The sequence below is a fragment of the Suricata suricatta genome, chromosome 5 (assembly GCF_006229205.1).
Source record: "Suricata suricatta isolate VVHF042 chromosome 5, meerkat_22Aug2017_6uvM2_HiC, whole genome shotgun sequence".
NCBI lineage: Eukaryota > Metazoa > Chordata > Mammalia > Carnivora > Herpestidae > Suricata > Suricata suricatta.
Genome location: NC_043704.1, coordinates 16,634,189 through 16,660,667, shown reverse-complemented (window position 1 = coordinate 16,660,667; position 26,479 = coordinate 16,634,189). Strand labels below are relative to the sequence as shown.

The window sequence follows — 26,479 nt, the reverse complement described above, 5'->3', positions numbered from 1 at the left end:
GAGGAGTGATGATCCAATGATCTAATTTTTTCATAAGGTGGGCTTAGAAAGGATTCTAACTTTCTTTGTCAAGGCTACCTCTACACTGGGCTGGGAAATAACACAGTTCAAAACCATGGGCCTGATCAGTGCTTTTCAAATTCAGAGAAGAAAACCATTTATTCTAAAACCATGCTTCCTCTTGAAGTGCAGTGTTTTCTTAGATGGAGGAGACATGTCCTCTACCTATTTTATAGCACTAATAAACTATCTCTGAATTTCTTTCCCTCTTTAGTTTTGTGCTGGAGGCCAGTTACAGAAGAGCAACCCTCAAGTCATTTTAAGTAAATGTAAAAGAAATTGGTCTGTGTTTCAGATTTTGTTTTCCCAAATGTGTTTATGTGCACATTTTATTGATATCGAAAGCCTGAATGAAACCTCATTACTCAGGGCCCCTAAGAAAATCTTCTAGCCACAACATGGATCATGAAACAAGCATATGCAAAGCAGTCTCGCACAATGTTTTAGTTGTCACAACAGTAAGCAATTAAGGGTTAACTCAGCAGGTCTGGGCTGCTCACACTCTACATATTCAAAGAAAAGACTGACCTTTGACTGGTTTCTGGGAGATAACATCCCAAACCTTGGCTGATCATAGCGATTTTGTATCTTCGGAGTCTTGGGCAATGCTAGACCATTGATATTAACAGTATGATTTATGGTGAATGCTTATTTTTGTTCATCTGGGGCCCTTGGCCATGCTGTATCAGTTTGCCTCAGGAACTACTGAAGACTAACTAAGGTCAGCTATGGGGCTGCTCTGTGCCAATGTGACAGATTCCCAATAAAAAACCTGAACACCAAGACTTGGGTGAGCTTCCCAGGTTAGTGACACTTCACAAATGTCCCACATCGTTGCTGTAGAGAAGGAAGTACTGTAAAGGCAACTTTTCTGGCAGAGGACCGTTAGTAGTTTGTGCATAGTTTCTCCCTTTGTAACTGTTTACTTTGCTGATTTTAATTTGTATCCTTTTGCTGTAATAAACTGCAACTATGGGTCTAACAGGTCTGGGGATTTCTGTGAGTCTTTCTACCAAATCATCAAACCTGAATGTGGTCTCTCGGTCCCAACACCATCCAGCGAGATGCTACACCCCAGGAATGAGGATTAGCAACAGGATGTGGCTTTACAGAGTCCTTTGCATTTTGCTCCCTTCCTGGTATATAACATTGTTGGAAAAAGCTGGATGAGACTGAGGTGCTGAAGGAAGACTCAGTCTTTGTGCAGCAAATGAGCAAAAAGTATAGATTTCCCATTTTCTCTGCAAATTTAGAAATATTCACTAACCTGATATGGTTAGTGAGTATCTAATATCTTCTCTTCTAAAAGAGAAGTTCTCCCAAATAACACCCTTTCCTTTCATTTCCTAAATATACTTTCTCATTTGGTTCTTCTATTAAAATATCTCACTCAGAGCATACAGCTAGCAGAATTTGTCTCCTAATACGAATTAGCTAGCTTCCCTTGTCCGGGGTGGATGCTATTGAGTAGTGGGAGAGGTAGGGAACACCTGGAGCTGGGAAAGGTGCTGGGAAGGGTGAGCCGCAAGCAAACCAGGGGCTGGAAATAGGCCGTAGGCAGCAAAGGAATAACCACGTACCCACAATCCAGAAATTTAGTAATTACAGCAGCAACTCCAGCAACTCCAGCACAGAGGTTGACATATTGTAATGTCAAGAAACATTTTTAACTTTTGAGAGAGACCGTGAGGAATTGGAAAAAGAGGACCATATGTGGAGTTGGAAAACATACCCAGGTGATTCCATTGGTCACAGAAGGTCACACAGGTACTAGGGAAGAGGTCATCCTGAGCTACATGTGCAAGCCAAGAAATTTGTCTCCTGTAAACAAAGAGCACTCTGCCTCTGCATTTCAGAATGCCTTTTGTTCTTTGATGGACTACACACTGGCTTGGCAGCAGGTACCATCAAGTAAATTCAATTCTATGTCCTGGAGGCTTTGTCTACATTATCTAATTTAATCTGTAGAACAACACTGCACAGTTTTATTGTACAGATTTACAAATGAGCAAGCAGGCTCCTAGAGGCTAAATAACCTAGTCAGGTCATTCAGTTTTTCAGGGGACAGAGCCAGTATTTAATCTGGGCTTTGCTTATCTGGAAAGGTTTTGCTTTCCCACTGAATTCCACAGCCCATTGTCTCTCATCACTGGAGCAGCAATAGACACTTTGGTGGACACTCAAAAATGTCTCCCTCTGAGGTCATGATAGGAAATACTCACTTGTAACATAGGCTGTGACCTAACTTTATATTGTGAATGCATTTGAAGGACTGGGAAGGTCAATGACAGATCAACATTTTGTTGTTCCAGACACTTCTCCAAAGAGGACATCCAGATGGCCTACAGGTACGTGAAACGATGCTCAATATCACTCATCATCAGGGAAACACAAATCAAAACCACACTGAGATACCACCTCACGTCAGTCAGAGTGGCTAAAATGAACAAATCAAGAGACAATAGATACTGGCGAGGGTGTGGAGAGACGGGCACCCTCATACACTGTTGGTGGGAATGTAAACTGGTGCAGCCACTCTGGAAAACAGTGTGGAGGTTCCTCAAAATCTATCCATAGAACTCCCTTATGACCCAGCAATAGCACTGCTAGGGATTTACCCAAGAGATACAGAAATGCTGATGCATAGGAGCACATGTACCCCAATGTTCATAGCGGCAATGTCAACAATAGCCAAAACATGGAAAAAGCCTAAATGTCCATCACCTGATGAGTGGATCAAGAAGATGTGGTATATATACACAATGGAGTACTACATGGCCATGAGAAAGAATGAAATATGGCCATTTGTAGGAAAGTGGATGGACCTTGGCAGTGTCATGCTAAGTGAAATAAGTCAGGCAGAGGACAGATACCATATGTTTGCACTCATAGGTCTAACAGGAAAACAGGAGAAACCTAATGGAGGACCAGGGGGAGAGGAAGAGGGAAAGAGAGGTGGGAAGAGAGAGGGATGCAAAACTTGAGAGACTATTGAATACTGAAAACGAACTGAGGGTTGAAGAGGAAGGGGGAGAGGGGAAAAGAGGTGGTGGTGATGAAGGAGGGCACTTGTGGGGAAGAGCACTGGCTGTTCTACGGAAACAAATTTGACAATAAACCATTTAAAAAAAACCAAAAACATTTTGTTGTTCCTATGATTCCTATGCAGTATTGAATCATACACAGTTTTGATTCACAATCAGAGAGGAATCTATCCGAAAATGGACCACTCCATTATCCCAGTCTATCTAAAAGCCAATAGATCAAATCAGCCCAAGTGTTAAACAAAATTTAAACATAGTGAAAAGAAATGAAGTAGATTTTATAAAATCACTCCAACCTCTGTTGAGTTAATTAACACTTCAGTTGATAAAACACTTTCATTTTTAATCTCTAGATGTTTTAAATAACAAGTTTCACCCTTTTTGAACTCTATTGACTCAGTAACAGTTTTGTTAATTAACTTAGTTTTAAATGTATTTCTTAAGTCAACTTTTTTTTACCTTTAATTACATCTATGGCTCTTAAGTCTGGAGTCAACATTTTTCATCTTGGACATGTTTTTCAGATTTAAATGTTTTTTGTACATATAATAATATCATTTGATGATATTTTAGTGTATGACATTCTAAGAAATTTTTAATAGTTAAAAACATTAATAGGGCACCTGGGTTGCTCACTTAGTTAAGTCTCTGACTCTTAATTTTAGCTGAGTTCATGATTTCATAGTTCATGACTTCAAGCCCTGGATTGGGCTCTGTTGTGACAGCATATGGAGTCTGCTTGGGATTCTCTCTCCCCCTGCCCTCTCTACCCCTTCCCTGCTCTTGCACTCTCAAAATAGATAAACTTCAAAAAAACTTTAAAGAGGAAATTAGACAAGAAGGTGGGAAGTAAAAACACATGGGTATTTTTAAACATATTTAAAATTTTTCTATATTATAGATTTATAGGATATTTCTATATGTACATAGTGCACACAAAATATAACTATATAGGGCAACAGGAAAATTTACCTTGGGGAGTAGTGGTATAATGCATATCATTTCAGAGAATGCAGTTTTACTAGAGTAATGGCAGAACTTAAATATTAATAGTGGTTAGTCGAGGTTAATTTTTAACATAATATTAATACTTTAGAATAATCTCTATCTGCACCACTCAGACCTATTTCTTATTTATAGGAACTCTCTTTGGATTTTTAGAGAATTATTTCAGGACTCTATGAATATTTTTCATTTAACATCTTGGTCTTAGCAGAAGCTCAATTCCTATTTATTTAGTATTAGTTCTCTTATTAAATACATATTTATTGAAGGCCTGCTTTGTGCCAGGCCTTTCCTAGTGCTGGGGATGAGGCAGATCACAAAACGACAAAGTCTGTCTTCATGGAGCTTTTACTCTTGTCAGGGAAAGCACAGAACAATCAAAATATAGTGTATTAAGTCACATGGCTACAGAGCCAGAGAAAACAGGCTAGGGGAGCACCAATAACGGTGGGGGCCTGCTATTTAGATTACTTGGATAGGGGGCTCATAGCAGGACTCTCTGATGAAGGGGCATTTGGGCAAACCGGAATCAGGGAGGGTTTTCGGTAGTGAGAGCCACAAATGATACAGATACAAGAAGGAATGAGACCCGAGATCTGAGGAATACAGGCCCTGTGGGACTGAAACCAGGGGACATTTCATCAGTAAGGTCGAGAAGAAAAGAGTCCGAGTACAGGGGCAACATGAGAACAAAGATTTGTTAGATCTGGCCCCAGCTTGGGGACATGGGATGTGCTCCTCAACTCAGATTAGTCCACTGAGTGTTTTTAAAGCTGCTCTTTAAATTTGCTGTGACTCAGTTTCTACACCCTCAAACTGGTCCCCTTTACTAGAAGCAAAAAAGGAAACAGTGAACTGGTAAATGGGCTCTTTGGGTAAATAAAGGTCAATATGCTTCTTGGGATCAATTTCAAAACTATACTTGATTTTTTTCCCTTCGATGGTATCTACATGAGATGATGGATAGTAACTAAACATACCACAACAATCATTTTACAATATATATGTCAACCTGTTATGCTATATACATTCTAGAATGTGTACAATAACATCTCCATAAAACTGGGGGAAAACATTTGCGCATGACTATGGGATTCAGCTTCTAGTGGGGGCTGTGTTCTACCACATTTTTGACTAGTATAGACATGACATCATATATCTACTTTAGTGCCTTGGTGAGCCCTTCTCTCCTGCTCTGATAAATCCCCATTTTTAAATGTAGTTTATAATAATAACAATAACAGCAATCACAAAGCTTAGAGTGTCTCTTAAGGGAAATGACAGTCATAAACTTTAAGCAAAACAGGACCTCCTCCAACCATTGGGACTTGGCTCTGTCATGCCTCTTGCCCAAAGGACTGCTGTTTGCCCAGGTCACCGAGAGCTGTGGTAGGGAAATAGTACCCTGTGCCTGGCCTGAGTCCGTGTGGGTTGCACGGCTCTATCCTTCTTATTAATGATTTTCCTCATCTCAGTCAATATGTACAAACTCTCTTGTCAGTTTAGTATAATTGAATACAACAGATGCTTTTTTTTTTTTTTTGATAAATTAAGCCATCCTTGTGATGTATATTTACTGTTTGGCATGAATCCACAATCTGTGTTAACATAGCTACAAACTGTAATATTTTTAGTGGTATATACCAAACAAAGGTAACAATTACTTGAGATCTTATCCTATGACAGAAATCTCATTGGAGGCAAAGAGGAGAGGCTGAAGGTCTTGAGCCATACCTGAACTCCCTGGAATTACAAATTCAAGAGGAAGATGAGAAAAACCAGTACATTAGTGTACCTCTCTCTCTGTCCCTGACTCTTTCTCTCTCTCTAGCTTGCCCTTCCTGTTCAGAAAGCCTAGTATTTTCCCAGATATTCTTTACTTGTTCTTATTCAAAACAATGTTTTAAATCACCCAAGGCTCATTTGTACCAAAATGCTTTCCATCATTATCTCTCAGATCACTTTGTATATTTTAAGAGTTATTTCAGGTTTGAAAAATAGGGGGCTTGAACATGGAATCATCCAGAACCACCTCATTCATTCTTTTATTGTTTTTTTTCTATTCATCTGTTTCTCATGAAAAAAATGGTAGAAAAGAAAAGAAATCCCAAGTTCATTTCTCTGAAAGATGATACCTTTCAGTTATCGGTAAATTGCATCTTAAAAGCAAGAGTGCTTCTTCCGATGATGGGAAGAGAGAATGAAATACTATGCCAATTTCAAATGCTATCACCTGCCTGCATTCCCAGTATCTTCCCCGTTAGATGACACTGTTCCTACATAGAAAGTTTTCTTTCTTTCTTTTTTTATTTCCTGCTATTTTGTTCATCACACAGGGAGCTTCATTAGAGAAATAAAGCTAGTGTAGATGCCTTTGACAATAGAAGACAAATGATGTTAACAAGAAGCTCTCTGATGAGGCAGTTTGCAATTTATCTGTTCAGCAGACTACCTCTCCCTTGTCAGGAGGTGGGCTTGGCATCTGCTTCAAGAGCAACATATGGCTGGTGTGAATCACTGTCAATGTCTGTAGCAGTGTTCCTGTACATATCCAGGCAGGAAGAATGTGAACACACCAACTGTATGTAAATCTGGTGCTTTTCCATGTGTGCCACCACTTGCTGAGATGTGGCAGAGATGAGGAAGGCAAACGGGTTCTGTCTAATTTTTGTAGTCATCTTGTTCCTCTTCTTTCTCTCCCTTCTTCCCAAGGCCACATTCTCAGGGACAAAACTCTCTCCACTCACCCTTGCTTTAGTTTCTGTCTTAGCTGACAGTGGTGGCTGCTCTTACTAACTTTATCTGAGGCATGTACAGCCAGAAAGCTGACAATAGCAGTTTTTGATAGTAGCCATGCAGAAGCATTCAAAATACCTAAAAAGTTTACTCCTTCTTCTTTAATTCAAGTCAAGGCACAGGTTAAAACACATTTACTCACAGCAAAGAAGGCATATGAAATTCTTAACCCAAATCTTGAGGAATTCAAACATCACCTCAAGTGATTTCATTTTAAGACTACTTACTGTCATCATGCCATCCAAAAGGCCAGTCTCTGGCCTGGGGGGGGCCTGCAGTCTCTCCATGGACCACTTCTCAATGATGGAGGACACACGAGGGTTGTCAATATTAAGCAGCCGAAACCCAGTCATGTTTACACCGCTGTATCTATAGAGTTCCAGATCTAAAGCAAACAAGTCCTGCACAGTATTCAAAATGATAAAAGTAGAAAGGGTCAACACTTTCAATGCTCTCTATGCAAAAGAGAATAACAATTGCAGAAGCAACAGAGAGATTAAAACGAAAATGGCAGCCATCCTCACGCCACTTCATGAAAGAGCATTGTTCTTCCTTGGCATGCTGCCTGAGAAGCTTTAAGGCAGTGACCAGCCTTCATTTTCATCTATTTTTTGCAACATTGTTAGAGTTTGGACAAATCAAGAAGAGGAATTTGGCTGTCAATAATTAGTATGCCTTAGGTATTCTGAGAAGTTGGAGAATTCTGTCCAGGATACAGTGTTTGGGGAGTTGGAAGGGATCTTTGTGTCCACTTGTTCCAATGCTTTTATTTTAGAGATGAGGACACTGAAATTCTGAGTGATGATGTGACCAGTTCAAGGATGACACACCTGTCAGGACCTCCCTTCTTCATCACATCTTGCTGCCTCAGAACTTAAAGGTGGTGAAATTTGGAACTTGCATATGTGTTTGACAGGAAGATCATTTCCAGAAGGAAAAATGATCATTTCCTGGCTCATTGACAATCACCCACCCATGTCCCATCCATCTAGGCCATGAAGAATGTTCACTGGACACAAGTACTGAATAAGAAGCAAAGGGTTCTCTTCAGAAAATAAACTGGAGCATAGAGTTTTGTGAACTTGAGTATCAACAGTAGAACTGGTTCCCTTTCAGACAATGTTTCCAGAAAAAAAACATTTAACCCACTTGCATTTTTTACATTTTTACATTTTTACAGAGGAGGCTGAGTATGAACCAGAGGTTTATGTTGATTCATATTTAAAACAGATCTATGTGAAAATTTCAACTTTTTTCTTATGAAGAAAGGGTTGACTCTAAAATATGTGATTAAAAATGTCTCCCATTTAAGAATAAACCAAATTTTCAAAATAACATTTAACAGGAAAAAAAAAAGAAAAACTTCCATGGAAATTTCCTAACAGTGTAAATGCTTTATGGAAGTGCAATGCAAGATAGTACATTATCAGTGATGACCACAGTTCCTAAGGAAAAGACGTAGCTTCAGAAACACCTCATGATTTGTATTTGCAGAAGATGCATACAGATTTGTTCTTTTAAATAATTCTTCTCTACACTGCTATCCTTTCCCAGGATAATGTTGTATTAGCTGCCTTTAAGAGGGCAGCTCTGTGCTCCTGGCTCAGTATCAGAAAAAGGGCACTGCCTTCTAAAGTGTTATATATATATTTTCCCTTTGTACTATGTAACTTTCTTTGTTCTTTAAGTTTTATTAATACTCATGGGGAAGAATGGTAAGAATATAAAAAAGCAAAGCATGGCAGAATTCAGATAAAACCAAAGTGAAATGCTTAAAGAAGCAAATTTAAAGAATAAGACCTAGAAAGAATGATTTCCACTCAATGGATGGAAGGAAATTTACTCAAACTACAAGAGGTCAGATAGAAAATTCCAGAATGCATATGGAATCCCTCATGGACTCAACAGTACATAATGCAATGTGCTAAAATGAATACAACACACAGGTGCAAAAGTAGGTGGGCTTAAAAATTGAGGTTTCTATGCAATATGGAATATGGAAAGTCCTGGGTCCGATGTGCAACATCTGCTTGTCTGCAAATGATGAAAAAAGCAAAACTTATGAGGGTAAGTTGTTCTTTCCGGAAAGCTCTCTGTGAAGACCAGATGTTTTAGAATTCTTTGTTCATATTCTTTCCCAAATTTCAACAAAACCTCCCCTTAGAAGGGTGCACAGCCAGGGATGATAGAAATTTCTGTGATGGGTGTCCATGCCACTTTGAGTAGAACTCAGGCATTCATGCTGACCTGGGAAGATGGCTGTACCTGTGACCTGAGTAAGATGATTTCCAGTTCTCAAGGTTTCCCTTGACTGTTGTGACAGAAGACCAGATTAGGATGTCCATGAGGGAGGGAAGAGCATGGAGCCGTTAGTTTAAGATCTTTTGCCCTGCACCCCACTCCCTTGCCCCACCTTCTGGAGCAGCGATGATTTTGGCACTTGCCCCAGAACATTGGTCTCATGATGTCCTCTGTACCTCTTCATGCTCTCAGAGGTACTCGAGTGAGGAGTGGAATGCACTGCTTCTATCAGTAGTATGCATTCAAGGACAGGTGTCTTTTATTTCCCATATTCATCAGCCTCCTTTGCAAGTTTTATTTGGGAAAATGGCACTCTTACTGCATTTTCCAGAATCTGGGTAGATTTCTGTGGACACACCTTAACAGAGTGGCAAAGAGGGTTGGTTTTAGGTTTTCTTTTCATGTAAGAAAGTGAATGTGTATGCGTGTGTGTGGGCACTGGTTTTTGAAATTGAATGAGAGATATCACATCATTCACATGTATTAAATGCCCTAAATCATTCTCCCTTGATCTTACACTCTCAACATTTAGGGTGTTGTTTCTTAATTTCTTAGGCTCAGTGCCATTTTTTTTTTTATGGTGAAAAATATTCTCTGTGCGAAGCATCACCAATGCTCCTTTTCTTGACGGTCTTCAAAACACCTGGCAGGTGACCCCTGGCTAACCCAGCTATCTGCTGGACTGAGGCAGGTAAATCACATAGATCAAAAAAGCCAAGATACACTTCAGTGTGCCTTCTAATGTATATAGAAAATGTAGATGATTCTTCTTGATGCACTTTGACAGATTCTGTTTAATGGAAATATCATTTTAGTCCCTTTCCAGATGCATATACATAGATGCTAGTTTAAATAAGAAAAAAGCCTGGTGTTCAGCATCTCTGGATTTATAGGTTTCTTAGGAAAGTAATGCAAATCTCCATGACAATATCCTGCCTCTGACACTGGAGGAGCTGACATTGAAAAAACTGGAAATGTTTCCAATAGCACGGAATATATTTCTACCGATGTGCTTACCAGAGTTGTGAAAAAGTAGTGATAGTACTCAGTCATCATGCCCATGAACAGAATCTGCAAAAGAGAAATACAGGGAATGAATCAGAAACATAATTATAATAAGAAGTAGATCATTAGTAAGGCAGTTGCAATAGCTTGAGGACATAGAACGGGACGGGGCTTTGGAAATCCACAGATTCAGCAGATCAGAAACCTGAGACAGATCAGGGGCTGATGTGGGCTGATGAGGACCCAGGCCATTAACCTCCATCCAATGTTCTTTCATTAGACTATCTTTAATCTTCATTGAAGTGATAGGTCTAATGATCAAATTTAAAAATAGTTTATACTCACCAAAGTTAATATTTGGAATTGTTCTTAGTATCACAGTGTTTTCCTTTCCTTATTGCCTAGGTTTCTGAGTAACATCATGTTTAGATAGATATTTTATTGATCTCCTTAGCTTTAATGCTTACCATAATGCCTCAGAGTAGAACTCATTAAATACTGAATTGCAATACTGGTATGTAGATATATTGAAATGAAGGTTTATACATATGCATATCTCTGAAGCCTCTCTCTCTATTGCTTTCCCATCTTACCCCTCAGTATGAGTAGGGAAAAGAGGATTTGTTTATAGATAAAAGGATGGGGACCATTCTTGTACAAATGTCACACTACCTCTTAATTCTGATTCCCAGTTACCTACTTGGGATCTTGATGGTTCCAGACATTCTGTGTGTATTGTTTTTACCTGATAGGGAAGGGGGAAAGGAGGTGGACAGAATGGACACGGTTTCTGGGTAAGGGTAGTTTATTAAATTGTGATCTTACTTTTGGCTTCCTAGAAATGGTGTCCACTGAGAAAAAATAGTTGCAAATGATTTGGAAATAAGCAACAGTTTCTAAATCTCGTAAATCAAGGGCATCCCCTTCTATGGAGGGGGCAGGTCAACAAAGGACTATTTGGGTGCTGTTTCTTGGAATTGTATAGAAATGAATGCAGAAGACTAAGAAATCAAATTTCCAAGTCAGTTCTCCCCACAACTCTGACAAATTCTGAATGTAAATGAGAATCCCCTCTGGAAGTTTTAAAATCAGATATTCTTAGACTCCACTACAGAGACGTCCTGAATTGGAATTCCTCAGAGCAGAGTCTGGGTTTCTGTATTTCCCTGAAGTGATTGAGAATCACCAATATATGGAAAACATGTCTGTTCACACCAAAGAACAGACTTTCATAACTGCAATTGAAGAGATGGATTGTGAAGATCTCCTAAAAGGCAGCACATGTTATCAGAGGTCCTAGAAAGTGCCTAAGATATGTAAACTAGAATGATTTTACATGAAAAGGTATAAGGAATGAAGAGAGTATCTGATGACAGCATAGAATACACCAATGAGATACTTTTTTCTGGCCCTCTTCTGCTAATGTGGAGACCAGAGGAATATTTAGTGAAACTGTAATGTCATGAAGGTAAGACAAATGACAGGAAACTCTCTGAATCCTGAGCCCCACCGTGTGTAAGTCACTCCTATGGTGATAACAAGACCAGGCTCACAAAAGAATTTAAAAAAGGGTAGAATTGCTTTAGGGCCATCAATAACGTTTAAAGCCATGCATGGTGAGGTCTTGTTAGCTGGTCTCTTATATCATTGGAGCATAAAGAGCTAACCTGCCAGGGTCAGTCAGGAATCCAATTTTTCACTTTGTATGTTAGATAGTGTAATTGCAGCTAAGACTACCTCTTGAAAGAGGACTGGGCAAGTATTATGTTTAGATATAGAGCTGGACACTGAGGTTTAAAATATTGTTTCTGAAACTAAAAAAGCAACAAAAAGGGAACTGAGTTTTCAGCTTTTCTCTTGGGCTGACTTTTCTTTTAAAATGTAATTTTGAAGGGGCTCCTGGGTAGCTCAGTCAGTTAAGCATCTGACTTTTGGTTTCAGCTCAAGTTATAATCTCATGGTTTCTGAGTTCAAGCCCTGCGTTGGGCTCTGCTTAGAATTCTCTGTCTTGCTCTCTCTGTCCCTTGCTCATTCTCTCTCTCTCTCTCTCTCTCTCTCTCCTTTCTCAAAAATAAATGAGTTAATTAAAAAAACCCAATAATATGTGATTTTTGGAGACATTTGGTCACCAATTGAGGGCATAGGCTTTTTTTTGTTTTGTTTCAGAATTCAACTAAATCTTCTTATTTTTTAATTCCTGGAGGCAACTATTCATTTGATATGACTCTTATTTAATGTTAGGAAAACGTTATGAAGACACAGTGAATATTGAGCTAACAGGTCTATTTTTATTGCAGGTAGAATCCTTGGGTCTTCTGGGTATACTTTTTATTTGGTGCACTAGAAAAATCTCCATTCTTGACTTTCCTACCTAGTGCCTGGTCAGTTCTCCCTGGTTTTCCCCCTGAATTTCCTAGAAATGGAAATTAAGAAACAAGTATAGTCATGGATCATTTATCTGCTACCTTTGTGAACCCCCTAGAACACAGGTGAATGAAAAGCTTCTAGATAAGAATAAAGCCAGTAGCATCAAAAGTGGTGCTTTTTAAACAATCATCTGTGTAAGAGTCTATAGACTGGTTGGGGCCAGCAGCTTTGTCGTCTAATAGTATTATAATTTATAAATAAAAGTTCTGCATTCACATGATGATTTTCTCTCTGCACATTGGTATTTCCACTAAAAGTCATTAAGGGATTAAGAAAATGTCACATTAAGATAAATGTCAGTTTTTCAAATAAAAAAGTATAATCATGATATGGGGAGATTTCTAATCTTTGCAAAACTGACTTTTTTCTGAGAAACACTACCTTCTTTGAATTTTGATAGTGTACTTGTCTGTCCACCTAGCCGGGTGGTGCTGACGTAGGCAGTGTAGCCTTTACCAAGGCAGTATTGCTAGAATCTAGTTCAGGCTATTTTTAAATCATTTTTTACAGCACAAAACATACCACATCACACACATTAATATGAAATGAATGTGGTTGTCAATACTGTTCATATTACCCTTCATTCTTCCACTAATATATTCTTTTAATAGTGGTTGTTTCTTAACAGAATTATTCTTATGAAATAATCCTTTACATCATATCATTGGCTTAGATTGATAGACAGTAAAAACTCCAGCCCTTTAAATAACATTACATATCTATAATAAGGATAATATTGAGAATTTACTACTCTTCTTGATTTTAAAAGACCCACAGTTTAGGCATCATTGATGCCATTGCCAATTTCCCATCTCGAAAGGCAAATGGCAGGATTGCATTTCCTGCTCTCTTGTGCTTTGTGGGGAGCCATGTACTGGTTTGGACCAAGGAGCTGGGAAGGATCCTGACACATGTTACCCTCCATAGACTTTACCCTGGCTACATGATTACCATGGTTATCAGGGCCATAGCTCCTATTTTCTGAATAAACACAGTTTTCTGTTTCATGAGTATTACAAGGCATGGAAATACCCTTTTTTAAAGACTTTGTTTTAACTGCTGGGGAGTTTAGGGTGAAAATTGTGGGTTCTCCATTAGCAACTAGTAGGAATGCAAAGTATATATTCTGTGTGTCAATGTCATTCAGCTTGACTTTTCTTATCTAATATTCCCCTTTGTTCCAACTCTCCTGCCCTCTAAAAAAGCATTTATCACTTTGTTTCAAATGTACTTTCTATGCTGATTTAATTCCTTGTGTAATAAAACTATAGTACATAATAAATAATCATGGTTGGAAGAAGGTAACAGATATTTTTCTCATGAAGAGGGATGAACTGTCCAGATCTGATGTAGCTGGGTTGCGTTTGAGTAACAAGAAGGTCTCCAAAAAATACTATTTGTAGTTAATAAGAATCTATGTGCCTGCAGGATCAATTATCAGACCTCAAAGAGACTGTGATGGTTAATTTTATGTGTCAACATGACTGGGCCAACAGGTGCCCAGATTAAACATTATCTCTGGGTGTGTCTGTGGGGGTGTTTCCCGATGAGATAAGCTGTTGAAATGGTGACTCAGTAAAGCAGATCATCCTCTCCCCACAATGCGGAGGGCATCATCCCATCCACTGAGAGCCTGAATAAAACAGAACTACAGAAAAAGGAGGAATGTGTTCTTTTACTTCCTGCCTGATTGCCTGGGCTGGAATTTTGGTTTTCTCCTGGTCTTGGACTAAGATTTTCACACTGGCCTTCTGGTTCTTAGGCCTTCAGACTCAAACATGAATTCCACTATGGCTCCTCTGGGTGTCCAGTGTGAGGATGGGAGATTGTAGCCTTCTCAGCCTCCAGAGTCATGTGAGCCAATTCCTCAATAAATCTCTTCATAGTCTGTCTCCTATTGGTTCTGTTTCTCTGGAGAAACTTTACTAATACAGAGAAGAATACCAAAAGACTTAAAGTCTTGATACTCTGAATACGTTTGATATTCCATGTTTTCTAGAAAACATAATTCTTAAACCAGCAAGAGGAAGGGTGGCCAATACCTATTTGAAAAGTTTCTCTGGATTATTATATTATGAAAATGATACCTACTATTCTGTTATTTCAGTGGCTAGAAAATAATTACTGTTTTTTTCTTTTATAGTTAAAATGACTCATCAGAAGATAGAAAAGAACTCACTGACAGTTGACTCTCAAAAGGACAATTCTAATGGTCCCACTGTTATCAGTGTACCCTAGAACAGTTATTGCTCATTAACTATGGTGGATCCACCTCAGCGTATCTTCTCTCTGGAGTTTTTACAACAGAACACTTATGACCTTGTTCACAGTAGCATTGACTTTCCTTGGTCTATTCTCAGCAAAGACTATCTTTTGGATTTAGATTGGTTATCACATATCACCCAAGCAGCACAAGGATCACATTTTAGTTTGTCTTAAGAACCCTCATTCAAGTCTAGATGAAGATGACCAGGACAGTTTGTGGGCTCTAACTCTTGTGTTTAGTGACAGAGTTGGCCTTTGAGATACCTGGAAAGTCCCTGGGTAAAAGTCTTCTGATAACATGTCCTGGTATCTCAAGAAGTCTGCACCATAATTCAGCCTGATCACTTTTCAGAAGACAATGCAGTGCTATAGAGACAGTAACAAAAAATTTCTCTACAAATTCTCAGCATCCGTTGCTAAGGGCAAGCCCTATGTCACCAGTAATTGGCATAACACTGTTAGCATAGTAGCAGAAACTTAAAAGGAAACCTGGAGTGCTCCTAAGTGATTGTGAGGTATTCTTGTAATATTTATAAGGGTTTTTATTACTGCTGCTTCCCATTGAAAAATAGGTGTTTTAGAAGTTTATATTGACTAACCTAAAGTGTATTGCTCCTTTTATAGCCTTCTTAATATCAGGATAGATTCTCAACCATCAGACATGGTTTTTAGTCAATAATTTCAAGTGAACAACTTCCAAATGTATGACACGCAATGTGGCTAAAATAATGGTTTTACCTCAAGATAGAAGTAAGTTATTTCAGCATAAGAATAATCTTTAGGAAATCAGTTGACTGATATCAAGTTTCAGAGCAGTGATTTTTAGAAAAAGGTTTGAGTGCTAGGGTATAGTTCTTTCTCACCTACCAAGTGTGGTACTTTGCGCTGCATCTACACTGTCTTTTGAGTAGTTGCTTCTTCAACAACACACTTTTTTAACCTTGGCCTTCAGTAGAACAATTTAGGTATACATAGGCCTTGAGATCAGTCTTTATTGTTTACTTTAAAAAAATATGCTCATGCCAAATCAAATGATCATAATCTATATCTACAAAGGTAACAATGGAATGCATAGAACGTAGCATTGGATCCCCATGGACATAAAACTTCTTTGGGGTAGGCTAAATAATGGCCACATAAAAATGTCCATATCCTAATTTCTAGACTCTATTAATATGTTACTATGCATAGAATAAAAGACTTTTGCCTATGTGATTAAGTTAAAGACTTTAATTTGGGGGGAATCACTATAGGGGGATTACTCTGACTTATCCAGGTGGTCCCAATATAATCATAAGGGTCTTTAAAAGATGGAGGCAGAGGGTCAGAAGGCAGACAAGGCGATTTGGAAATGAAAGCAGGAGGGTAAAAATAGTAGATGTGGGGCCACAAGCCAGGGAATGAGGACAGCCTTTCACATCTAGAAAAGGCAAGGAATTGGATTCCCCCACAAAGCCTTCAAAGGGAATGCAACCTAGTCAACACCTTGGCTTTAGACTTGTGACCTCCACACCTGTAAGTGAATAAATTCATGTTGTTTCCAGCCACTACATTTGTAAAAATTTGTTACAGCACCAATAGGAAAACAATGTACCTTGTTTGCTCATCTTTTGTTGATTATGGCATCCGAGACTGAACAACTTTGGCATATTAATAGCAAGTACATGTATCAAGGGGGAAAATATCTAAAGTTGACTTTATTTTTATGTATTTTTTATCTTTTATATTTAAGTTAAAAAAATTAATGTATTTTGAGAGAGACAGAGACACAGTGGAAGTGGGGGAGGGGCAGAGAGAAAGGGAGATTGATAATCCCAAGCAGGCTTCAAGCTGTCAGCACAGAGCCTGATGTGGGGCTCAAACTCATGAAGCATGAGATCATGACCTGAGCTGAAACCAAGAGTCAGACCCTTCACTGACTGAGCCACACAGGCACACCCTGAAGTTGAAAACTTTTTAAATTTTTCTGTGTCTTTCCTTTCATGTACACATGCTAACTCTGTGTCTGTACACAGATACCAGCCATCCACAAAGAAAGTCAAGGGCTTTTCCATCTGTTAGAAGATGGTGCTATACCACTTACAAACCCAGGTCACCTTTCTCTTGCCCCCAAGAGAAATGAAAAAAAAGCAAAGGGTATTCCACAAAGTGTTGGTCAATGAAATGGTCATGCTATTTGGAAATATCTTTCAGTCTTAATTTCTTTATAAACTTTTCTCTCTAGAAGTATGGTTAGGACAGGAAAGGAAGCTGATGCTAACAGATATTAATAAATGGAGTGGAAACCAATGAGATTTAGTTTAGCTTCAGATAATCCTACCAGAAGACCCAGATGGTATCACTCAGGGGCACTTCTGAAGAGATTATGCTATTTAAGGATACTGACTACTGACAATAGAGCAGGAAAAAAAGATTTCCCCTGGCAGAATGGAACAGGCAAACTGGCAAATAGGAGACAGTCAAGATTTTGGAGGATTACATGAACCTGAAGAATAAACTGTCTGTAACATCCAGGGAAAAGTGATGTGTAAAAAAAACCACAATGGAAGGAAAGTTTGAACAGCAAAGTACTGAACAAATCTAAAAAGTACTGAACAAATCTAGACAAAGTACTGATCAAATCTGGAAAGTTAGCAGAGAGTAAATATGTTGAACACATTGTAATCCTCTTGCAATAAGCCTCTGGCATAATGGTGGTAATAAAAACTATACCTCCAATTACCCTGAAAATAACGTTTTGAGGGAGAGATGGGCGTGCAGCTAATAACCGGTGTTCTTGCTGGTCTCATGATTATCCAGAGACTAGTGAAGTCAACGTGAGTCTGGGTCCTGTTCTTCAGCTTTTTTGGCTTTCTATTTTCTCAATGTATTTAATAACTGTCAGATTTAGAAAATATTTATATGACCATTTCTCAGTGCATTATCATCTTTAAAGAGCTTTTAAAAAACACCAATACCTGTACCCAATCTCTAAATATTCTGATTTATGTGCCCTGGGGTATGTTTGAGGCAATGGTATCTGTTCAAAGCTCTCCAGGTAATATTTACATTTAGCCAGGACTAAGGAGCTCTTATTTATATTAACCAAACATATATTTAGACTATAACAATAATTATCTTTGCAACGGTTTTTCTTGAGTGCTACAGCATACCAATGCTATAATGTTTTTTTTTTTTTTGTTTGTTTTGGTTTTGGTTTTGGTTTTTTTACATACTATTGGGGAGAAAGTACTATCCTCAATTTATAGATTTGAAGGATAGAGCATAGTTACAGCATTTGAACTCAGGTTAGATATCAATCCTGGGCTCTTTGTGCTATGTTAATTTATTAACTGATAACAGGAGATGTATGACACAGGAAAGTCAGTAATTTGCACAAAGTTCTTCTGGACTTTGAGAACCCAAATAAAAGCATATGATTGGTGAGAGCAGAATTAGAACCAGAGGACTTGAAGCTTTATTATAAGGAATAAATCCACCAAGCCAAGGGAAGTTGATAAGTTGCCCACCTATTTTTGAGAGACCCTCTGTCCAGAGAGCTGGACCTAGCTATACAAGGTTTGCTTTGGATGATGTTGCAGGTACCATGAGGACCCTTACTCACCCTTCCTCCTTCTATCAGTATTTCAGACCTACATTGCTGTTTTATTACAACATCTCTTAGATATTAGAATTAATTAGATCCTAATTTTAAATCCCTTTGTTAATGTTTGGAAAGATCTTTAATCTCCTTAATGGAGTAAACTTTCAGGTAAACTTTCATTAAGAAAGGGAAATTTGCAAAAAAATCATAACTTATAAAAAAAGTTTATTTATTTATTTTTAGAAAGAGAGCGAGTGAGCACACAGAGTGTGCATGAGCAGTAGAGGGTCAGAGACAGAGGGAAAGAGAGAAATCCCCAAGCAGGCACTGCACTGTCAGCCTGATGTGGGACTCAAACCCATAAACTGTGGTCAGATCATGACCTGAGCCAAAATCAAGAGTTGGATGCTTAGCCAACTGAGTCACCTAGGCATCCTGTAACAGTTTTTTGTTGTTGTTAAAATTGTGTAATAGACATTATAATAGATATATTTGCATACTAGATGTTATAATGGCAGTGAACACAAAGTATGGAGAGCTTTGCATGACACACTAAACAATAGTCCTTTGTATTTCAGGCAATGTGGGAGTGGGGTAGGGCACTCAGTAGCTTCAAACTAGAAGAGAAAGGTCACATATTTTATTTGGAATGTACAGTTTTTGAGGCTACATGGATGCTGGATGGAGAAAAAGATGGGGGCTTGTGATAGAGAGATCAACTGTTCTAATATAGCAGAAAAATGATGACAGAGATGGAAAAAAGAGGTTGAATCTGAAACATACTCAGAAGGCAGAAGTTACAAAATTTGGTAATTCATAAGTAGTAAGGGTGAGGAAAAGTCAAGTGAATTCCTAGGTTTCTGTGTTGAATAATTGGATAGTATTTCTAGTCACCAAGACAGGAGCGGGAGGAAAACGTGGTTGACTGGAGGAAAGAAGAGGAGGGAGATGTAGAGTGTTAAGTAAGGTAAGGAGATTTCATGACTTCGGGCAATATATGATAGGGATACTTGGGAAGTCAGTCTGAGAGGAGGTCTGGGGACCACTGTTGTGACATAGTGAGGTGATGCAGTGACAGAGTTAGCAGTGGGAAGCACTATATCGCAGTTTTGCATCAGCATGATACCACTCATGATATTGATGGTAATCTCTCATATATAGGATATTCCATGCATCAGTGGTGGGCTTGATGCTTTTCATATTTCATTTCTCAAAACAATGTGAGATATAAACAAGACGTTCTTAAATTGTATAGATATAGCAAATAACGAATCACGAGATCCTCTGCTAAATGACCTCATTCAATACACTGGAGTTTTTCCATTGTAATTTATTCCCTCTCTACCTTGGCAAAGTCTTTAACACATACAAAACACCTCATACATGCTAGCCAAATAACGGTGGGCTTTACTTCCTACAGGGTCACCCTTAGGACAGAAAAGATTCGGCTAGGAGTCATGGGGAAAGTAGGGTAGAAAGACTCTTTTGGTAAAACCTTGCATTTATGAAGGGTTACAGAAATGAGGTGGTTAACATAGCAAAGTGATTTTTTTTAGCCAACCTCAGGCTTTAGGCTTTTTAGGAAATCTGATAGAAGCTATAGATCCTTTCCCATGAAAAAGGCACATTGAGAGGAATGAACATACCAAAAATTTTGGGTAAAGCTGAGGTTCACTAACCCTGCTAATGGCTTAACCCATGATGTGCACATTTTCAAGTTAATCACATGGTTCCATCTAAATTATCCCCACTTCTATTGTAAGGATAATTTCACTTATCACCTATAGAGCCAAACTCTGATGTAGATGAATGAAGCACTAGCGTGTTTCTGAGGCATATATGTGGCTTTTTTCACCCACCACATCAGATCAAAACAAATCTATATCTTTCTTCAAATCTATTTTTTGGAAGTTTTTGTGAATATACAAATGGGCATCCTATACACTAAAAATATGGACAAATTGCCCCCTCACTACACTGTTAGTTATCCGTAGAGATCAATTATTTCTTGTGTACGTTGAATAACATACTCATATCTATGAACTGTTCCTAACAAACAAAACTAATTCTATGCTCAGGAAATGTAAATAGCTTTTAATATCAACCTGAGAGAAATAATTAAGGTGAAAATGTGGTGCCAAAATAATTATATAATATGTTACAAATTATCATTAGTTAGTATAAATTGAGAGTCATCATTATTGCATTGTCAGGAATTAGCCAAAGTAATGAAGTTCCCATCAACTAACTATCTCAAAGATTGCCAAATGACTTTAGGAACTTAAAAAGAATGAACAACTTAATTATTTCCCCATTTCTTTGAAGTCATACTAAGTATAAGGCAATGCACAAATTATTTATGTCTAACCACTGGGAAGAGGCTTCTTCATGACTTTTATACATGGAAGCTCAGAGCTGGAGAAAATCTTGGCAAGATTAAAATCCAACAATCTTATTTGACAGATGAAGTGACTGGGTTGAACAAGAACCAACAGACTTCCCAAAGTAGCATATCTAAATGGTCTAAGAAAATCAGGTCATAGACTCGTTAAACCCTAGTTTGAAACTTCAGGTTTGCCATTGGGTGTATGATCAGGAACTTCATTTTTCTCACCTGTAACATGGGATATTTTGAGAGGATAAAAAGATGTCATTCCAGTCAAATGCATAACATAGTCTGGTACATTGTGAGTGCCCAACGAATGGCAATTATTTTATTCTATTAGGGCAAGTACAGAATTTGCAACTGAATCTACTGACCATCCATTTAAGACTCTAGTCATAGATAGAAATGAGTTTTCCAGTCTTTCACCAGTCTGTGGGCATTGGATCGCTACACTCTGTGACTTTCATTTCAAGGTCTCTTTCGGTTAAGGGGGCAGAGGTTTATATTTTCCTTGTTGTTTTTACTGTTGTATCTTTCTCTCTTTCAGAAAGTAGTTAACAAATAGGTGTCCAATTAAAGAGTGAATTTCTCTACTGTGCGCCTACCACATTCTCTCCTTGGCTTCAATATAATAAGCATTTCTTGAGGACATACGTAAACTGGACAAATGACTGGATGCTTGAGAATCAATTAAATTAAAGAAGTATAAAGCTAAACAAACATGTTCCATGAATTAGTTGGCATCTGGATGTACATAACAGTATCATAATGAGATGTTTCTTTTCCCCTTTTAAATCCTGAGGTAAGTTTAAAATTCCAGTCTTGCCACTGCTGGCTCTGTGACCATGGGCAAGCTACAGAACCTTTCTGGGCTCTCTAAGTTTCTTGTATACAGAATTTTCTCAGAAAAATGATTTATGCATTTCATCTTCTTAGCATAGCACCTGTCCCACAGGAAGGCCTATAAAAGTAGCTCCTAAGGTCTTTATGATTATGATTGGACATGATTGGATATGTATCTGACTTAGTGGGTGCAGTTTCCAAACACAGGTTTGCAACCTCTTGGCACATCACAAATGTATTGGTTGACTGGCACTTTTCCGTGTTGAGAAATGAAAACTGATTGTGCTTCTATCCTGTGGAAACACAAATTGAACTCTTTCTAACCACCTCTGTTTGTCCTGATCATAGGTCATAGATACAACATCTCTAAGGAAAGAATCAATGCACAAAATTAATTAATCAGCATTGCTTCTCCACTTCTGAGTAGAAGGAAGTCAGAGATTAAAATCTACATTTTCTCCCTGGTCTTGTTTTTATGTTAATTGACATAAAGGAAAAAAAATAAAAACCAGAGTGCACAAATGTTGACAGGAGAAAATGTGATATAATTCCACAAAATATTTTGGTTCTAAAATGTTTTATGGAGACTAATGGCTCAATTATAGCTTAATACTCATTGCTCTAAGTGTTTTGAAGAGGAAGAAATCTCTCTCCTCTGATGCACTTGTTCATGTGAACAAGAAAGCAGGTTTTCTGAGTTGGAAACAGCATGTTCATGCTCGCCCACTAGCCGATGTCCAGCTCAGGGAATGGGCTCAGCCCTGATGCAGCTTCCCTGCTGGACAGAGCATCACAGTGTCCCCTCCCTTTCCATCGGGAACCATTAGGATTCCGGCTACTGTGCTTGAAATTGTGACTTGCTTTCTCAATCCTATTACAGGATTTGAAAGTGACTATGCAGCTCTCCAAAGAGGCAAATTTATTTCGGGAAGTGGAATCATAGGCTGAAATGCATTACAGTTCTTAATAATATAGGGCTTCTGGCATTGAATAAGAGCTTCCTTTGAGGAAATTGAGGCACTGAGGAGTGATGTGTTCAAATGTGCTTGGCGGAGTTGAGAGTATAGCACACTGAGTGAGGTGGAAGGGAGGCGATTTTTATCAAGAGCTTCTAGTACAGTTCTTGGATCATTCATTCATCCATTTCCTTTATTCATTCAACAGAGCAGTGTTGAGCACCCACTGTGTGTCAAGTAATGTAGTACGTGCTGAGGATCTGGGAGAACAAGACAAAGGAGGTTTCTGTCCTCTTGGAGGTTATAGTATTGTAGGGAAAACGGACAACAAATGAGTCAATGCCTAAGTATTTGCATGTGAGCATGTTCGGTACATGGTAGATAAAACGATCAGTATCTCTGAGCTTCATTTTTTATGTGCAAAATAAAGATAATACCAATTATACCAAAAGCGATTGTGTAGATTAAAGGAAATAGTTGCTTATCATCCAGCATGGTGCTGGGCATGTGTTAGGAGTTCCAGTGCAGAGTCTTCTTACCTCATTCCTCATCTTTAAATTCATCTCCCATCAGCCACTCCCTTGGTAGAATCACAGAGTAGGAATGAACAAGAGTGTAGGTAGGGTAGGCAGTGGAGAGTCAGTGGGAAGAGATTGGGAATTGGGGGCAGTGCTGAAGATTTGGGGTGTCCACACTGGAGACATGCTGGGAGACAGTAGCATCCTAGCCAAGCAGCAGGACATCCACTAAGAGGTGGTGGATGGAAGGGAGAGAAGAGGACACCGAGTGACAAGGTGGGTCCTATGTGTGTGGTGCTGGGAGCTGGGGGCACTGTCAGACTACAGAAATTCACAAAGACAGTTCATTCATATGAAAGACTTGTTCCTCTGTAACCTAATCAAATCTTGACATTTGAATTTCTAACTAATCTTTAGGAAATAACTTTTCAGATTCTCATCATATAGTACTTGTTCAATATGAATAGAAATAATTACCTTACCAGAGTGATGAGTATGCCCAAGGATAACTATAGACTTTTTCCCCCAATTTTTACTTTTAGATAAATGTCAGATATCTTCTTTAAAGTACATTTGATTTCTTTTTTTTTCTGAAGAATCATTACAAAGTAGTAAAATATGATGAAGGTGCAGGGAAATGCAAGGAAATAATGGGAAATGTGCTTGAGAAGAAAGCCAAGCTGACCTGGCAGAGAAAATTCTATCAGCAATGATTTTAGTCACCAAAAAAGTGGGAGCTATTTAATATTCATTTTCTCTAAAAGAGACCAGCAGCAAGTGGTTGTGTTGCTTCCAGACATTCTGGAAGTCTACTTCAAGATGGGATGGCTTGCTCATTCTGAATGGGGCTCTTCATGGTAAAGTGGGCACACGGACTCTGAAAACAGGTGTCTGGAAACCATGTGGCAGCCTGGTTGGGGCAATTAACCTGTCTGGGCTTCAGTTCCCTCAACTCTTAACTGAGAATACCAGATTTCCCGCACGGGTTGTTTGCTGCTGCGTGAGACAGGATACAGGCTGCCAGGCATCAACATGACACCTCGGTAAAAGAGGTAGGAAGAGATTGGTTGAATAGCGGCTTGAATTAGGACCTTGAACTCCTTCAGTGTCCAGCTTCGCTAGAGACACACTGGGCAGACAACTACAGGGGAGGTCTCTGTCTTTGTTTCTACAGGTTGTTGTCCAAAGCTAATGGAGCAAGTCAAATCGGATCACACAGAGCACTTGGGCCTCATTTAAACCATAATAGCAAGTCCTAAGGTTCTCAGTATCATTTTCCAACCATACAGCTTCTCGGAGGTCCAGATTAAACCCTGTTAAGCCCACCTGCATCCTCTGCTGTGGTTTCACAGAGAGTGAATCTATTTTCACTGGATGTAAGGTAGAGATTTTATGTGAGAACTTCTAAAAAGGGTCTCCCCACTTCCAAACATTTGCAGCTCATTGGTCTACCACAAAAAGTGGATGAATATGCACTTTAGTAGATTTTCCCAAAGCCTCACAGCAGTCTTACCAGTCACATGATGAGGAGAGTAAACGCAAGATTAAACACAATAGAACACAGGACAGAGGAAAAGGGTTTATGTCAATGGCTGAAGCAAAGCCTGCTAATCCCACTACCTCTTACTTAAGCAGACATTTTTTGGGAGGCCTTCACTAGAAGGTTTTTGTGGTGTGTTGTTTAAAACACTGGTCTTTGAAAGATGTAATCTCTATGCCTCCAGGAAAGAGCCACTTGCATCAACGGGATATCAAATCCATATTTATTGAAATAGAGGAGAAACTCTTTTCCAGGCTTGCTCATTCCAAGTCTGTGCTTTGGGAGAGATGTAGTCAGTTATGTGAGCCAAATGGGTATCTCATCAAGAGAAGCCTCATCAACAAATCATTCTCTTAAAAGTAACAGAAGTCCCTAATCTCTGTTATTACTGACTCCTGAGGGGGATACTTTTTTGTATTTTAAGGGCTACACATAAAATCTGGGTGTTTTTCTCAGTTCTGGTTCACACCCCATTACACACTTTAATGAACTGCATTGAAATTCTCAAATGAGGCCTTAAGATAAAGCACTGTTGATTGTATTTATTTACCTTTGAAGTTATCTTTTGACATCACTACAATATGTTTTCTTTGCTGAGAGACAACTATAATATCTGAAGCTTTGTTAATACAACTGGAGCCTAGACATAGGTAACACACATTCTTCCCCTAACTGGAGGAGGAACATTTCATAGGGGAGAAGGTGCAGGATGGGACAGAGGAGGCTGAGTTCCAGATCCTGCCTCTGTAACTGTGGGAAAGTCATTTGACCTCCTCTAAAGTGAAAGAATTGGCCTTGATGATGTCTAAGATTGTTTTCAACTGCAACTTTAAATACATCCTATAACTCGATATAGGTTTTTAGTGTAATCATCCAGAACATCATAGAAACATGTAGTCAGCTTTCCTGATTGTCTACTTTCAGGCCAAATTAAAAACTCAACTCTGAACTCAGTGGCTTTGAGTGTGAGATCCAGCACTGGAGAGTCCGGTGGATAGGCTGCTCTCAGAGTTCTCCCAAGTGACTTGGAAATCCGCAGTTCTGTGTTTGTACAGAGGGGTTGGCCTACTTAAGAGATGAGTGCCCCTAGCCAGTCAACCACATAGCACATCCCAAACCTTTTAAACTGGAGAGTACAATAACAGTTTCTGTTATTTCAAATAACAACATTGTCTTATGCTACAATAACCACTTATATTAAATACAAAGAGACACCCATTAAGACCATGTAAATATAACCTGGCTGCTTTTTTCCATGTTCCTCTAGTTCATCCCTTCATCTTTTATTAATGCTTCTATTTTAAACATCTGGCTAGTTTTTTCCATTGTCTTTATCTATACCAGAGTTTCTCAACCTCAGCACTGTTGGCACTGTAGGGTACATAGATCTTTGTTGTGGGGGATGTCCTATGCATTATAGGACATTTAGCAGCATCTTTGGCTTCTAACTACTAGTTGCCAGTAGAATACCATTGTCCCCAATATGACAACCAAAAATGTCTTCAGACATTACCAAAATTCCCAAGTGTACAAAATCCCCCTGGGTGAAGGACTGTGAGTCTATGTCTTCTTTTTAATTCTGAATTTTTTTTCATGGGCATAAGACCAGTGCTATATCCTGAGGTGCTAGAAATGATTACCCTGCTGTTATCAGATTCCTAACACTACTACTATCTTTCACTTACACAGGATTTCACAATTTATCAAGTGTTTCTACCAACATTATTCGTAAAGATTAATTCATGGCAGC

At 38.7% G+C, this 26,479-nt stretch overlaps 1 protein-coding gene across 5 annotated transcripts in view; it reads right to left on the bottom strand.

Annotated features, from left to right (window-relative positions):
* Positions 1 to 26,479, bottom strand: part of GRIK1 (glutamate ionotropic receptor kainate type subunit 1) — a 375,366-nt gene that overhangs the window by 103,135 nt on the left and 245,752 nt on the right. For all 5 annotated transcript variants that reach the window (XM_029939072.1, XM_029939074.1, XM_029939073.1 and 2 more), the window contains exons 5-6: positions 10,224 to 10,277; positions 7,133 to 7,306 (exon numbers count right to left, since the gene is read on the bottom strand). In XM_029939072.1, coding sequence (XP_029794932.1) covers positions 7,133 to 7,306; positions 10,224 to 10,277 — 228 coding nt within the window. The remainder of the gene's footprint in view (positions 1 to 7,132; positions 7,307 to 10,223; positions 10,278 to 26,479) is intronic.